General features: G+C 25.5%; 1 protein-coding gene across 2 annotated transcripts in view; it reads right to left on the minus strand.

The window, feature by feature from the left end:
* Positions 1-505: 505 nt before the first annotated feature.
* The window catches only part of LOC119688953 (protein abrupt), a 74,230-nt gene continuing 59,382 nt past the window's right edge, over positions 506-15,353 (minus strand). For both annotated transcript variants that reach the window (XM_038103646.1, XM_038103645.1), the window contains exons 5-6: positions 2,066-2,764; positions 506-1,088 (exon numbers count right to left, since the gene is read on the minus strand). In XM_038103646.1, the coding sequence (XP_037959574.1) occupies positions 637-1,088; positions 2,066-2,764 (1,151 nt within the window). In that variant the 3' untranslated portion in view covers positions 506-636. The remainder of the gene's footprint in view (positions 1,089-2,065; positions 2,765-15,353) is intronic.

The following is a 15,353-nucleotide window of genomic DNA, read 5'->3' on the forward strand; positions in this document are numbered from 1 at the left end:
TTTAAAATTTTAAAAGAATTTTATAAATAATTTTTTTAATAATTTTAATTCTTTTCTGTTAAGTATTTTTTTTTTGTTTTGTTTTGCTGTAAATATTTAATGCATAACTGCAAAATCTTAAAATCGTATACACCAACCATAAGTTATATTATTTGTAAACAATTTTTGTTTAAAATTCCACTAAATATTTAATATTTATTATATATGTTTTTTTTGTTTTATTTGTTTTATTTGTTTCTAGTCAAATACTTTCAAAACTTCAGAGACAAAAATTATTTTTCCAAAAAATTCATATTTGCTTTAAAAAACTCGGTATACATGTTTAAGGCTTCACGTTTCAAAATCTATTCAATGAATTCACTGAAATATTTAAATTGGATTGCTTAAAATTTATTGCATTTTCTATATTTTCAAATAATGCAACAAATATTATTATTATTAAAATGCCCATTAGAATTTTAGCTTTTGATGTATATATATATATATATAAATACATTTGCTGCTTATTAACTTCTATACACTGACTTAAATTGTTACTCACACACACTGAATTCAAATATTTATGTATTTATATATATCTCTATATATATATATTAAAATGCTTTAATAATTTATAATTGTTGTTTCAGCGTTAGTTTATGTATTGTGAACGCCTTCATCTTCGGAGTAATTATCCTCGGCTTCAGAATTGGCACCATCATTATTACTGCCCGACTGATTGTTGTCGAGACCCAAGTCCATTGGCTCGGATGAGTCACGTCGTATATCGGCGCTAGTATTACTATTGCTTGTATTATTGCTACTTACTATATTGTTATTTCCAGCTATTGCACTCACAGAGTTACTCAAAGGCGTAGGACCATTGTCATTTGTCTGGTCTCGTCGCATAATTGGTTCTATGGTGAGGCCGGTATTATTGCTACTGCTACCACCAAAACTAGCGGTTGGTGCAGCAATTTTAGATAAATCAAATTGTGGTGGCAATAGACCTGGTGGTAGCTTATCCAAACCATGTCCCATAGCATTTAATTGTGCGATTTTTGCATGTAATGCTGCTGCAGCTGCGTGTTCTTGAGACATACCCATGCCTGTAAAAATAATTGTTCAGTAAGCTAATACGGTAAAAAAAAGGGTTTTTTTTAATATAAAATTAACTTATACAAAAAAAATCTTATTAAAAAAGTATTAGCTAAAGAAAGTAATACTTCATATATGGTATAAGAATAGGTTTTGCGATATTCGGAAATAAGAATCACTTTAGTTGTGACGAAAGGCGACATGGGTTAAGGGAGTGGGGTTAAATCTATAATATCATTTATATGTTACTGTGCCTTTATTTATTATAACATATAAATAATAAATGTTAAGTGGTGGTTGATATGTAATTTATATCAGCAAAACGTAAATTAAAATGTCCGTGTTGTGTGACTTGTGGCAATGTCTTGTTGGAGCTACTTATATCTTCCATTTAATATCGTCCATTTAATGCTAGAAGAAGTTATCAATCTTGTTACTCAAGCGATCAGAATTGACGATTTAACGTTATAGTCTATGAGGTCTAACAGCTCATAGAGGTATATCTAACGGACGACGGAATAAGTTGTAAGTTCTCATAATTTGGATACATTCAACGGTTTTTAAGTGATCCATATTATAAAATGGTAAACTAAAAATATAATACCATAGATGACAGTTCTATTTGGTTTATATCACTTAAACAGTGCTGCCAAATTAGGACTACAAATTGGGTTATTCTTTATTTTATCAGCAAAAAGCACTAAGAAATTTGCGATATGTTTGATGGTATATTAGCATTATAAATAGATATATCTATAAAAAATTAAGAATAGATGTTGTGCAGATATTGACGATAAAATGCTGAAGTTATTTTTTTTTTCTTTTTGAACAAAAATTTTGATTTGATTTGGACATTTATATGGCATAGTTATCCCTGATCAGTAGCTTACACAAGGAGAGGGTGATTTTCGTGTTTAAAATAATATATATTATTTTATTTTCATAAAGGTTCCTATTTTAGTTTCATGTAGTTATTATTTATTCTTACCAAATGTATTTTCCGTGATAAATTGCAAATACGTATCTAACAAGGATTGACTGGCTGCTGTACTAGTAGGAATTTGCCCACTTGAGAGGTCTTTCTGTTGACTCAATGCAGCAGCTGCAGCCTCATTACGTATGCGAGAAATTGTGGTATTGGCATGTCCGAAATTGCTTAATAAACTTTCATGATAGCGACTTAAGTCATTACCGCCATTATTGCTGCCACCAATTGAACCCAAACCATAAGCACCGCTGCCTGTGGTCAAATCCTCTGGATCATCATCAGAATCTTCGCAATCATCATTTGTACCACCGCTAGCATTAGTCAAATCCAGTTTTGGTTGTCCGCCTCCATTGCCACCGCTAGTTGGTGAAGCACGAGCACGCAATTCTGCTGGAGATATTTTGACACCAGCTTTGGCTAGTAGACGTGAGGCTAGATCTGGATCGAAAGCGCTTGGCATTGGTAAAACTGGTAGATCTTTTGTGGATATGCCACGATGCTGACGTGACATATGTGAATGCAGCGAGTTACGTGATTTTGCTACAGTACCACAGAGTACACAACGATATCCGGGGCAAATGGTGTGCTTATCTTCCAAATGAGTACGTAATGTATGCGCTGAACGATAGATTTTACCACATTTTGGACAAGGACGGGGATCGGTTGCACGTACACGCATTTCCAAAGAACGACGAGATACTACAGAAGATTAAGTAAGAAGAAAGAAAATGATATATTATTATATTATGTTATTATTTGACAAGCTATATAGATATAGTTAAAAGTAATTGTATACAAAAGAAAATTTATATTTATTTTTGCATTTTATTTTTCTTTCATTAGTTTTTGTTATAATTTTTTTTACTTCTGAAAATATATATATTTGCCCTCTTTTGCTACAGGAATACAATTTTTATGCGTTACTATACTTTATAGGATACTTTGTTGGGTATCAAAACGGTATTCTTTCTTTTTTTTTTATTTTTTTGAAATATAAGTTAATAAACAATTTATAATTTAAATAAATAATTAAATTCAGATAGTATATTTCTTTTACATAAAATTAATTTTTAATTAATTTTAAATTAATATTTAAAATAAAAAAAACATAGAGATACTAATATGTTTGTACGAGCATTCAATAATGTTTTACTGAACATTTCGAAAATATAATATAACATATATAATATTATAAATTAAAAAAAAAAATTTAATAAATTTAGATTCCATACTGGTGTTTTTTTAATCATACATTTTTTTCGACATAATTTAAAGTGTTTTAATTTTTATATTTTTATTTTTGATTAATTTAATAGGAACATTTTTTACTCACTTTAATTTTATCATTTTGAATAAGTTTTTTGCTTTTGCATACTTAATTTTTAGTTAAATTTTTAAATAAATATATAAAAATTTTAATGAAACGTAAGTTTAAAAAATATTAAATTTTTTTGTTGTTTCTAAAATAATTTTTAATAGGAAATTTGAGCTTTTAAATTTATATTTTCACTAACAATTTTTTACTTGGTTACCAGTAATTATATTTTTCTTGTAATTTATTTAGTAATTATTTTTTTAATTTCAAATTTTCTTTATTAATATTTAGTTTTTATTATTTTAATATAATTTTATTTATTTTTTTGTTTTTTTATTTTTTTTTTTTTGGCTAAAAATATATTTTACGCAGGCACATTCTATTTTGTTTCAATTATTTTTTTTTAAAATTAATTTAGCTTACTTTTTATTGTATATATACATATATATTTATATATATACATATATTTATATATATATATATATAATATATATGTTTCTATTATTGGTTGTTTATATTGTTCTATTAGTTTGAATCTGTACAGAACCATAGGCAGAGCTAACGAAAAATAAGTTCAATACTATCTTCTTAATATCTTATAGTTCTATATATGAAAAAATTAAATATTAAAAAATTAAATATGAAAAAATGTAATATAAGAATAATGAAGATTTTCACGATCTCGAATAACAAGCTCGGTAACAAGTAACGCTTTAGTGAATGTGTTTTGTTTCTCTCACTTTACAGAATAACATAACCTTATTATGCGGTGTCACCGAACCTATTATTCTATAGCAGTGGTAATATCATCATTTATTTTAAACATTTATAAACGAATAAAATTGATAAATATATAAAAGTTGCTATTAGTTTAAGCTTTATTTAATTTAAGCCTAGTACTAACATTCATTTCGAATAAAAAATTTTTGACATTTATATGGATTTTTTTTGTGTGCGATATGGATGTTAATATACTAGGCTATACTAGTAAACTCTAAATAGGGATTGGGTTTTTCCTAAATAAAATAAAATTAAATAGAAACATATATCTCATTCAAGAAAACTGCTTACATATTTCGGTTAAAAACAGTTTGTGAGAGTTATATTATGTTTCCACTAGTTACTTAGCAAGTTACTTAAGTATGTTTAAAATTTTGTCGTTTTCATTGACATAAGTTACTTATTGCATGAAAAAGAAATTTTATGTAACAAAAAGTTCTTTGAAAGTTACTAAGTAAGCAGTGGAAATATGGCATAAGGTTCCACATGTCATGTAAATGAAATATTAAAATGGTAAATAGTAAATGAAAAAAAAATATTAAGAAAAATTTTCTTGAATAACAAATAAACAAATTGTATTTGAAATATTATAAAATAATAAATTAAAATTAAAACATAATGCAACAATGGTGTACTCAGTGGGGAAAGGGAGAAAGACGATAAATACCCTCTTTGACAATATTATATAGATAATAAAAGCTTCGTAATTTTAATATATTTTTGTTTTAATATTTTTGTACTAATATTTACTATGAATTTTGTTAAATGTGAATTTAGAAACACTGCATCCAACATATCATCTATAGAAAAAGAAATGATAGAAGTGGTAATACTAATTTCAAAGTAACGAGCGTACTTATAAACGGAGAAAGTAGTATTCAATAAGAATACTACTTTTTCTATATAAACTGTTACTAAATTTTATTATAAGTAATTTAGTGAACTGTAAACCAACTTCGACAGAAATATATTTTCTAATATAATCCCCATATAATCCACAGTACCGGTTATGCCACTGTAATACAATAAGAAAAAATTAATACCAATTTTAGTATAGGAATTATTAAGCGTCCTGAATTTGTATTATACCAAAATATACCCAAAAAAAAAAAACATAAGAAAGCACCACTCAACGTAGATCAATAGTAGTTTAATAGTGATATTTTTGAATAGAAGAATATAGATGGAAGTGTCTTATAACTTGTAAAGAGTATAATGTTGTAGGCTGGATATATTCGTAAGCCAACATTATCGCTTACTCAATTGGTTAGCAGACAGCTAAACTAGTAATTCCTCATTATATTCATTCCTATTATCTTAAATAGTCAAAAAAGCAAACGAAAATATATATTATTTGATCTGTATATGCTCTACTCTCTAGGTGAACCACTATTCAAAAATGTAGGGGAGTTAGAAATTTTAAATTGTTTAGAAAAATAGTAAAAATATTTTATATAGAAAACTTCTACATAATATTTTCAATATTAAAAAGTAATATAAAAACAAAAAAGAATAAATATACAACAAAAGAAAAATAAATAAATGAATAAATATATAATACAAAAAATAAATAAATAAATATATAATAAAAAAAGAATAAATAATTATAAAATAAAAAAAAAAAATAAATATATAATAAAAAATAAATAAATAATTATATAAAAAGGAAACAAAATTTTTGTGGAAATTTATAAAAATAAAAATTTAAGTATTAAAATAGACTTTAGTAGAATTAATAGGCTAGAATTAAAATTCCATAAATAAAAATAAAGTGTATCAAAAAAAATAAAAAATAATAAGTATGTAAACATTTTTTTTTCAAATATTTATTTAATAATTAATTAATATTTAATTAACACAATTAACTAAATATAAAAGTCTGAAATTATAGACCCTTTTATATGAGAAATTATATAGTGAGATTAAATTGAAGTATATAGTTCTTATGTCATTTTATATTTATTTATATATATATTTCCTATACCTATCCCCTATAAATACAGACCTATACATATACCCTACATTTAAATGGTTATATATTTAAAAATTTAGGCTTTAGAAAATATAATCATAATTAATTGCTCAAAATTAAATGTCACCCACCCATGGTTCTGATCTTAGATCTCTATATATATATATTTTTCGGCTATATACTACTCAACTGTTTTCAATACGCTTTCGCTACAAAATGCTAACATCATTTTTAGCAAATCTCTAAACTTACTCTTCCTCAACATATCTTTCAATATTGTTCTTATCTACAATATATATATATATATATATATCTTTTAATTATTTTTTTTTTTTGTTTTTCATTACTTATAACTATTTTATTTTAATTTTTAATACTGCAACATTTGCTTTATCAATTCGTTTTTTTTTTTTTTTTTTTTTGTATTACAAATCATTTTTTATTTGTCCATTTTTGGAATATGTGCTATTTGGTTTCAAGGAATTTAGGCCATTTTGTATACTTTCTGCTATTAATCTCAGAGTCTTAAGTTCTATAGGATATTTAGCTCTTGCTTTTGAATTTTTGCTTCGTATTTGTTTTTAGTTCTATATTTTTATATATATTTTAATGTTTAGTTAAATTATAAAATTTATATATATAGTATACTATAATAATATAATTATAATAAAAATAAATATATAGGAACGTAATAATTGTGTTACATTTGTTTTATAGTAGATGTAGTAGTAATATATATGTATATATATATATATATCATATCATATATGTAAAATAATTTACTTTACTATTTTTTTTACCGAAACGAGTTTTCTCATAGCGCATAAAATCGTACAAGTAATCGTGAAGGTACTTTTTTCAAAGTAGTTCGAAAGTAAAATAAAGCCATGGCAAGAAATTTGGGAGCAGTGTGGTCTTGAAAAATAATAAAAAGAAATATTCTCAAGAGATAAAAATTCTGTATAAATTTTTTAAAGTAATTGATTAAAAAAATACCTACTATATTAACATATATTCATATATATATCTAAATACTAAAATAAATACAGTTGGAATGTTAAGACGAAACTTTTTTTAAAAAAAAATTAAAATATATATAATAAATTCTATAAATATAAAATAAAGGAGAGAGACCTGAAATTATTTATGAAAACTGACAAACTTATTAACACCGCGTTATCGAATCTCAGAATAGTTTTTCGGAGAGGTATGCAGATCTGAGGTCAATTATTGCTTAGTCTGATAAAATGATAAACAATAACCCAGTCAAAGCGTAGAGAGACGTTTTGAAGAATCTTTGCAGTTAATAGAGAGTAAAAGTACTCAAGTGCACTGACTCAACTAGCTTCAACATAATATATAATAAATTTCTAATTAGCAAATTTATATTTTGAAGAGATTATTTACCTATCGTCGAACTTGACTAGAATTTGGCAAGATTTTTGCATACACTTGCACTTTTCCATATTACATATAAATTTTTGTTCGCAGATAAAATTCGAAAATATAACGTATCTATTTTCGACCAGAAAAATTTTGACAAAATCTAGTTCACCAGTGTAAATGCCAAAATAATTAAAGCTTCAAATATTATTCGAGTTGTTCGAAGTTTCGAGCATTTTAAAGTTCGAATATACTTGTGAATTTAGGTCGAGGTCATTTGAAAATATTCGTACACGTATTTGTACAAAATAAAACGAAAATAAATTGAAACATAAAGTACTCTATTCGAACCTGTGAAGTATTTAATGCAAATCTTCGACACAGAGTTTACTCGACTATATTCGAACAACGTATTGTCTTTATTTTTTAAGACGAATATAATTTAATCAATATAAATTAAAGAATAGACCAAAAGTAAAATAATTAATGGAATAATTTATAAAAATTGATAATTGATAATTAGTGAACGAATTTCTTTTTATAGAAGATTTTTTTAATGTGATTAGTTGTCAGTTAATTGTTAGAAAGCAATCAGCTATATAATTTTTGGATTAACACTATTAATTTTTATAAAAAGAAAAAAAAAGACTTGTTTATATAATAAAGATTTAAATACTGATAGATTTTTCTTTGGATAGTGAGGGGTAAGCAGGTAGTTGATTTAAAAAAAATCGTAGAGGAAACAAGGAGCTAGATCTTAAGAGCAATATATGTTATACAGATATAGAACAAAAAAAAAAAAAATTCAGAGGTAAATTAAAAGAACGGAAGAAATAAAAATGGATTTAGAAAAAAATATGTATTTAAAAAGAAACAAAACAAGCTGAAAACTAAACAGGTATATGAGCCAGATCTTGAAGATGTTGTCATAACACAGTGGACTTAGTTGCAGAAATTTTCACTGAAATACAATTTGACGTATTGCAAGGTTTCGGCAACGAAATTTAAATGCTGATCGATTCAGTCAACGATTATGCCCGGTTCATAATAACAGCAAAGTAGCGCTCGGTCCCACCATTTTGTCGCTTTAGCGGTTATATACAACAGATCATATTGAGCACTATCTAGCAACGCTTTCAGTATGCACCAGACATAATGCGATATAAACCAAAGGTTCAGATTTAAGTTTCATCTTGGCCGAAGTTTTTATTATTTACTTTATTAATTATATATATATATTATATATATATATATATATATTCACGTATTAAACGAAGTCACAATATATTATAATATACATTGGCAATGTAAATCAATACAAGTTGTCGATTCGATTCAAAGTAAAAATATGTACAATAAATGTACAATATGTATAAAAAAAATGAAAAATAAATAAATAAAAAAAATAGAAAATGGACAAATGGAGAGACGAAAGAAGAAAACAATGAGATGGAATTCGTAGAGAGATAAAGCAGACGTCCGGTGAAATTATTGTATACTGAAATAAGAAATATAGTAAGAAAATGGATGTGAGACAACAAAGGATAATGAAGAATATGGTTTAAGAAAAAAAAGAAAGAGTGGAAAAAAGTGGAAAAAAATAATAATAAAGATTTTTAAAAATAAAAAAAAGTAGAGATGAATTTGAAGAAAGAAAAGGATTTGAAAACTAAGAGTAAGTTGAAAAGCTTAGAGAACTACAAAGACATTGTGGAGTGAAAGAGGATTGATAAAAATTTTAAGTCTAACACAAAACATATATATTAAAAAAATTGATTACTTTAAAGTTGTTTATAAATGATGGAGGAAGAAGATGAAGGGTAAAAAATATTCTTAATTGCATTTAATTTTAAACAGAAGAGGATAAATAATATTGTTTCTGGTAACACTGTTTGCAGTTGTTTTTGGGAGTTATTTTTGGTTAAAAATCTCATATTTTTATTGAGAAATAAGAAACACACTGACTCCAAATATAAAATATATATGAAGCTCAAGGAGTTTCATAAATTTCTGAAGAAGGCTGGCTGTCAAACTCATACTAGTTTCGGGAAGTACGAGTATCACCTTTATGTTGTGCTATCAGAGAAACTCACCTTACGCGCTTATAATAATAATAAAAAAAAAAAAAATAAAATAAAAAATAATTATACTTTTCATACTATATAATCATACTGTACGGTTTTTCTAAACTATTTTTGGTATACAATTTCGCTGTTTAATATATATTCTTTGTTTGTGTAATTTAACTTAAGTTTTTTTTTATTTGTTATGGAATTCATTTAAAAAGCATAACCTAAGCAGCTACCATTAAACTGGGAGTACCATTAGTTAGTCTAGAATAGAGAACGCATTACGGATGCAACACTAATTTCCCTCACAATTTCATTTGAAGTCCGGACCACCGGCAAATGGGCCACCTGAAGAACGCATTGCTTTCATTTTGGCCCATTGCAACGTATGCTTAATACGCATATGATTGCGCACCGAATTGGGATGTGCGAAACGGCGACCGCATTCTATAACTGGACAGACGGGACTATCGCGCGGATAATGCCGATCGAGATGTTGACGAAAGACGCGTTGCTCCAACAGTGTCTCGCACAGTGGGCAAGGTAGCATATAATTGCTGCTTGCATTTGCAGCTGCATTTGCTGCACCAGCGGCACTAGCTGTTGCGGCTGCAGCAGCTGCAGCCGCCACAGCAGCCGCCGATGTATTTTGAAATAGTTCGGGAAAGTCATGCGTTCGACTTAGTGCAATAGTGCGAGCCATAAATAAATTTGCGGTTAATTGTTGCTGATGACTGACAGCTGCTGATTGTTGCAGCTCATCCAAATACTGTTGTTGTTGTTGTTCATGATGTTGATGTTGCTGCTGCTGCTGCTGTTGTTGTTGTTGTTGCTGCTGCTGCTGCTGTTGCTGCTGTTGTTGTTGATGCGTGTGCTCATGCTGGTGTTGCTGTTGTTGTCGTTGTCTGTGTAAATGTTGTTCATGATGTTGCTGATGATGCTGTTGTTGTTGTTGTTTCTGTTGTTGCTCTTGTTTTAACAACAATGTTTGGTAAAGTGTTGATTCGCTATTTTGACGTGACGTCTTTACTGTTAACGATATTGCTGACGATGCTGTAGAAGAGCGATCATCAGCAAAATTTTCCTCATCGTCATCATATGCGATTGCATTACCAACACCAACACAGCCACCACCACCACCGCCGCCGCCGCCACCACCACCATCGCTGTCGTTCCATGAACGCGCTGAGGGTGTAGGTGAGGAATTTGCTGAATGGATTTTTGTTAAATTATTATTATGACGTCGTAGACGACTTAGCGCTTGACGAGTTGGCAAGTCCATATGAGGTGCCGCATTGTATTTATCCAGTTTGCTAAGCTGCATGGATGCATCATTTCCTTGGAGTAAAGGTTGCGTACGCGCAGCAGCTCCCGAAATCGTTTCTTCGATTTCTTCTATATTTTCTTTTTCATCTATGATTTCCTCTTTGATTTTAGTAGGCGTGACGGTATTATTGGTAGTACTTTGTAGGAAGGTGCCCAGTTTTTGTTGAACATCAGCGGCTACAGACGAACAGGTTGAGTGTGTAAAAAAAGTTTGGGTGAAAGCAAATTTTAATTGAATTGGAAAAAATCGGTTTTATTGTACACAATTTTTTTTATTATTTTTTTTTTATTTTTTTTTCTGAAATTCTGAAATTCTGAAATGTATGTGTGTTTGTATAGTTAATTGAGAATTTCATATATGTTGCAATCATGTAGAAATTTATATATCATTTTAGCATGTAAGGCGTGTTATGCAATATAAGAATATACATATATATATATTTATATATATACATTATATATATATATAAAAGTGTTGAGTTATGAATATATATGCAAATCAATGCTATTAACTGCAAATACATAAGTGTTATGTACCTTATTTGTACAAATGTACACAAGAATATATATATAATTTTGTATATATGTATATGACTAGTTGATATATCAAAAATAAATATGCATACAGCTTTGTATATATATAATTATTATATAAAAATGATTTTCTGTTTAATTGTACTATATATATATATATATGTATATATATGTATATATATGCATGACGAGCAGTTATGCAACAAATTAAATTTTGACCTTGATCTTCATACTCAAAAGTTGATTTTTGAAAATTTTTAATATATATACTATATAAATAATCTTTAAATTTTTTTTTTCATATGCAGCAGCAACAGCAACAACAGCAGAACTGAATACTTACAATGAATTTTGTAAAATGTATATCCTTAGCAGATACTTATATTCCATATCCGATTTTCAGATTCAAAATTTTAACAATTTCCTTGTTTTTCTTTATAATTAATTTTTTATTGATTTTAACAAATTTTTAGCCAATTTCCTCTTCAAATTCTTCACTTAACAACCAATTTATATACACATTGTGTTTTTGTTTAATTATTTTCAGTGCATTTTGGAGGGAAGGTAACATTCAGTTCTAACAGTTAAAATTGCTCTTGACTTATCATTAAATTTCAGCCAATCTCTTAACTTATGTTTGAAATTATAATAATAATAATTTTGTTGTTTTAAAATATAATTGTAATAAAAAAATCAATTAGAATTACACAGCCAATTCATTGTTTTTTATACAACATGATTTGCAGATCATGGTCAATGAGCGATATAGCATATATGATATTTATTTTGCAATACTAAAAAGCATACAATCACGTTTACAATATAGAGGATGCAGGCAAATTATTATAAAAATTATATCAAAAAACAAAAAAAATTTACAAAAATAATATACAATTTATTATTATATATAATAATTACATATATAAGTAAAATCTACAATTATAAATATAGTTTAGGTATTTTTCTAGCGTTCAAAACAGTAAAGGTATTCGGGGATCCATTTAGAAAACAAAATAATTTATTGAACTAACTTTTTTATTATATGGGTAAGAAAGTTAATATAATACTTTATTATATTGTGTTAAAATATTATCATAATACTTGTGAGTGCACTGCGATTAGACGGTATTATAATATTAAAGTAATAGTATATATATATTAATAATAATAGTATATTTTTTAAAAACTTTTATGAGTGTTAACGGTCTTTGACAATTTAAATATCTATAATGAATAAGTAAAATAAAAAAGTAAACAAATAAATAAGTAAATAATAAATAAATATATAAACAAACAAATAGTAAATAAGTAAATAAATAGATATATACTAAATAAATATATAAACAAGTAAATAAATAAACAAGTAAATAAATAAACAAGTAACTAAGTAAATAAGTAGACATATAAACAATTAAATAAATAAATTAACAAAAAAATAAGTAAATAAATAAATATATAAACAAATAAATAAATTAATTAATACATACATAAATAATTAAATAAATACATAAGTAAACAAATAAATAACCAAATAAATAAATAATAAATTAAATTAATATTAAAATAAATAAAAAAATAAAAAAATAAATAAATAATAAAATAAGCAAATAATAAAATAAATAAACATTTAAATAAACAAGTAAATAAGTAAGTATACAAATAAAAATAAAGAGATAAAAAATATAAAAAAAAAATTATAAATATAAATAAGTAAATAAATGGATATAAGAAAAAAATAAATAAATTCAATACAATCTGAAAAAAAATTAATTATAAAAATAAATAAACAAAATAAATAAGTAAATAAATTAAACAATTAAAATAAATAAATAAAAAAAACAAAATATGTGTAAATAAACAGATATATGAACAAATAAATAAATACACATATATATAAATAAATAAATATATAAATAAAAAAATAAATAAAAACATACATAAATAAAAAAAAAAAAATGAATAAACATTTAAATTAAAATAACTAAATAAATAGATATATAAATAAAAATAAAGAGATAAAAAATATAAAAAGAAATAATTAAAAATAAACAAATAAATAATATAAAAGTAAAGAAATAAAAAAATACAAAAAAATTAATTATATAAATAAATAAATGAAAAGATAAATAAATATACATATATAAAATATAGTTATATACATAGTTTTTTAAATAAATAAATATACAAATAATTAAAAAATAAAATCATTTATAAATAACTAAACATTTAAACAAATAAATAACAAATAAATGAGTAAATAAATTATTAAGTAAATGAATAAATAAACCATAAAATAAATAAACCAATAAACGAATAAATAAATGTATGAATAAATCATTTAATAAGTTTACTTATTAAGAAAAAAATTATATTATTAAAAAATGTTATATTACTAAATTATATATATAAACAATAAAAATTTTTTAATATTTTGAAATATTTAAAAGTATACTTTTTTTGTCTATTTACTATTATATTAAAGTTAATTTTATTAATTGTTTTAATTTCTTAAACATGAAATTCGCTATATGAGAATAAAAATTTTATTATTTTTATTCTTTTGAAGTATTTATAAATTATTAATTACTCGAAATCATTTTACTATATTCACTTTATTATATTTAATATATATTATGAATTATATATATTTTTTTTATTTTTTTTTTTTAAGTTCATTTTTTTTATTTTATTTTTATTTTATTTTTTTTATTTAATTTTTTTTTATATTATATTTTGTTACTTTGTATAACCACAAGACAAATATAGATCATATAAAAATGAATTTGAAACTATTAAATTATATAATAATAATATATAATAATGTGATTGGTTTTCAGAACGGTCGGGTGTATGTCCTGAAGCCACTCATCGAGCAAGTGCCATGCTGCGCTCTCAAAAGGAACTATACAGGCAGATTCTTATCCCTTTGTACCGAGAAACATGAGATCTATAGAAATTTAATATATATTTTAATGATTGCCATGCTTTAACTAATACAGCAATTAGTTAAGTGAAATAATAATATATAAATATTAAGGTGATTACTACTATAGTTGATCCTCAGAACTCATCAAAAAAAAAGGCTTGAACACTGCAAGACTTGCTGCAGTTTTTACTGGTCATTGGTGTATAGGAACCCACTCATAATTCTCACTGCAGAAGTTGTGCAAAACCCGCAGGAAAAAGAAATCATAATACATTTTCTTTGTGAATGTCCGGCGTTGGCGTCTAGAAAATATAGGTTCTTAGGAAGATTATTTTTTGATAGTTTATCAGACTGTTCATCGGTGAAGATGAAAGACCTATTAAATTATCTAAATTCGGCGGGATGGATTTAGTCTCTACTCTTCTATACTATAGTTTTTGCGAGGTATGTATTATAGATAATAATAGATAATAAAATCAAAAGGAGAACCAGTGAATTGGCAATTCGCATTATGACTTCCCGAATAAATAGAAAGGGATTATAACATCAATACACCTATTACAAGCACTCATTCATCAATGACGAAGTGGCTAGTGGCTAAAGGGTGGAGTTGTCGATAAAATATGTAATTCAAACCATTCACATGTGCAATAGATACTTATAAGAATAAAAAGGATTATAATATCTAAACCTACCACATTGCAAGGAGTCGTTGTATATCAATAAAGAGGTGACTAATGGGTAGGGTTGCAGATAGAATATGTAATTCAAGTCATTAATATAAGAAAAAGATACTTATAAGTATAAAATGATTGTTTCGAATGTTGTATAAATTTTTTTTATAAATGTGTTTCAAGGTGTGCAATCATAGACTATTAGTTGAATTCGAATTTATAAAGACATTTCTAGGACGAAAAAAAAAAGTGAAAAAAAAAATTGTTATTAAAATTAGTAAAAGGTTTGCTTTGTGTTATGGAATATTG

Source organism: Teleopsis dalmanni, chromosome X, assembly GCF_002237135.1.
Source record: "Teleopsis dalmanni isolate 2A chromosome X, ASM223713v2, whole genome shotgun sequence".
NCBI classification, from domain to species: domain Eukaryota; kingdom Metazoa; phylum Arthropoda; class Insecta; order Diptera; family Diopsidae; genus Teleopsis; species Teleopsis dalmanni.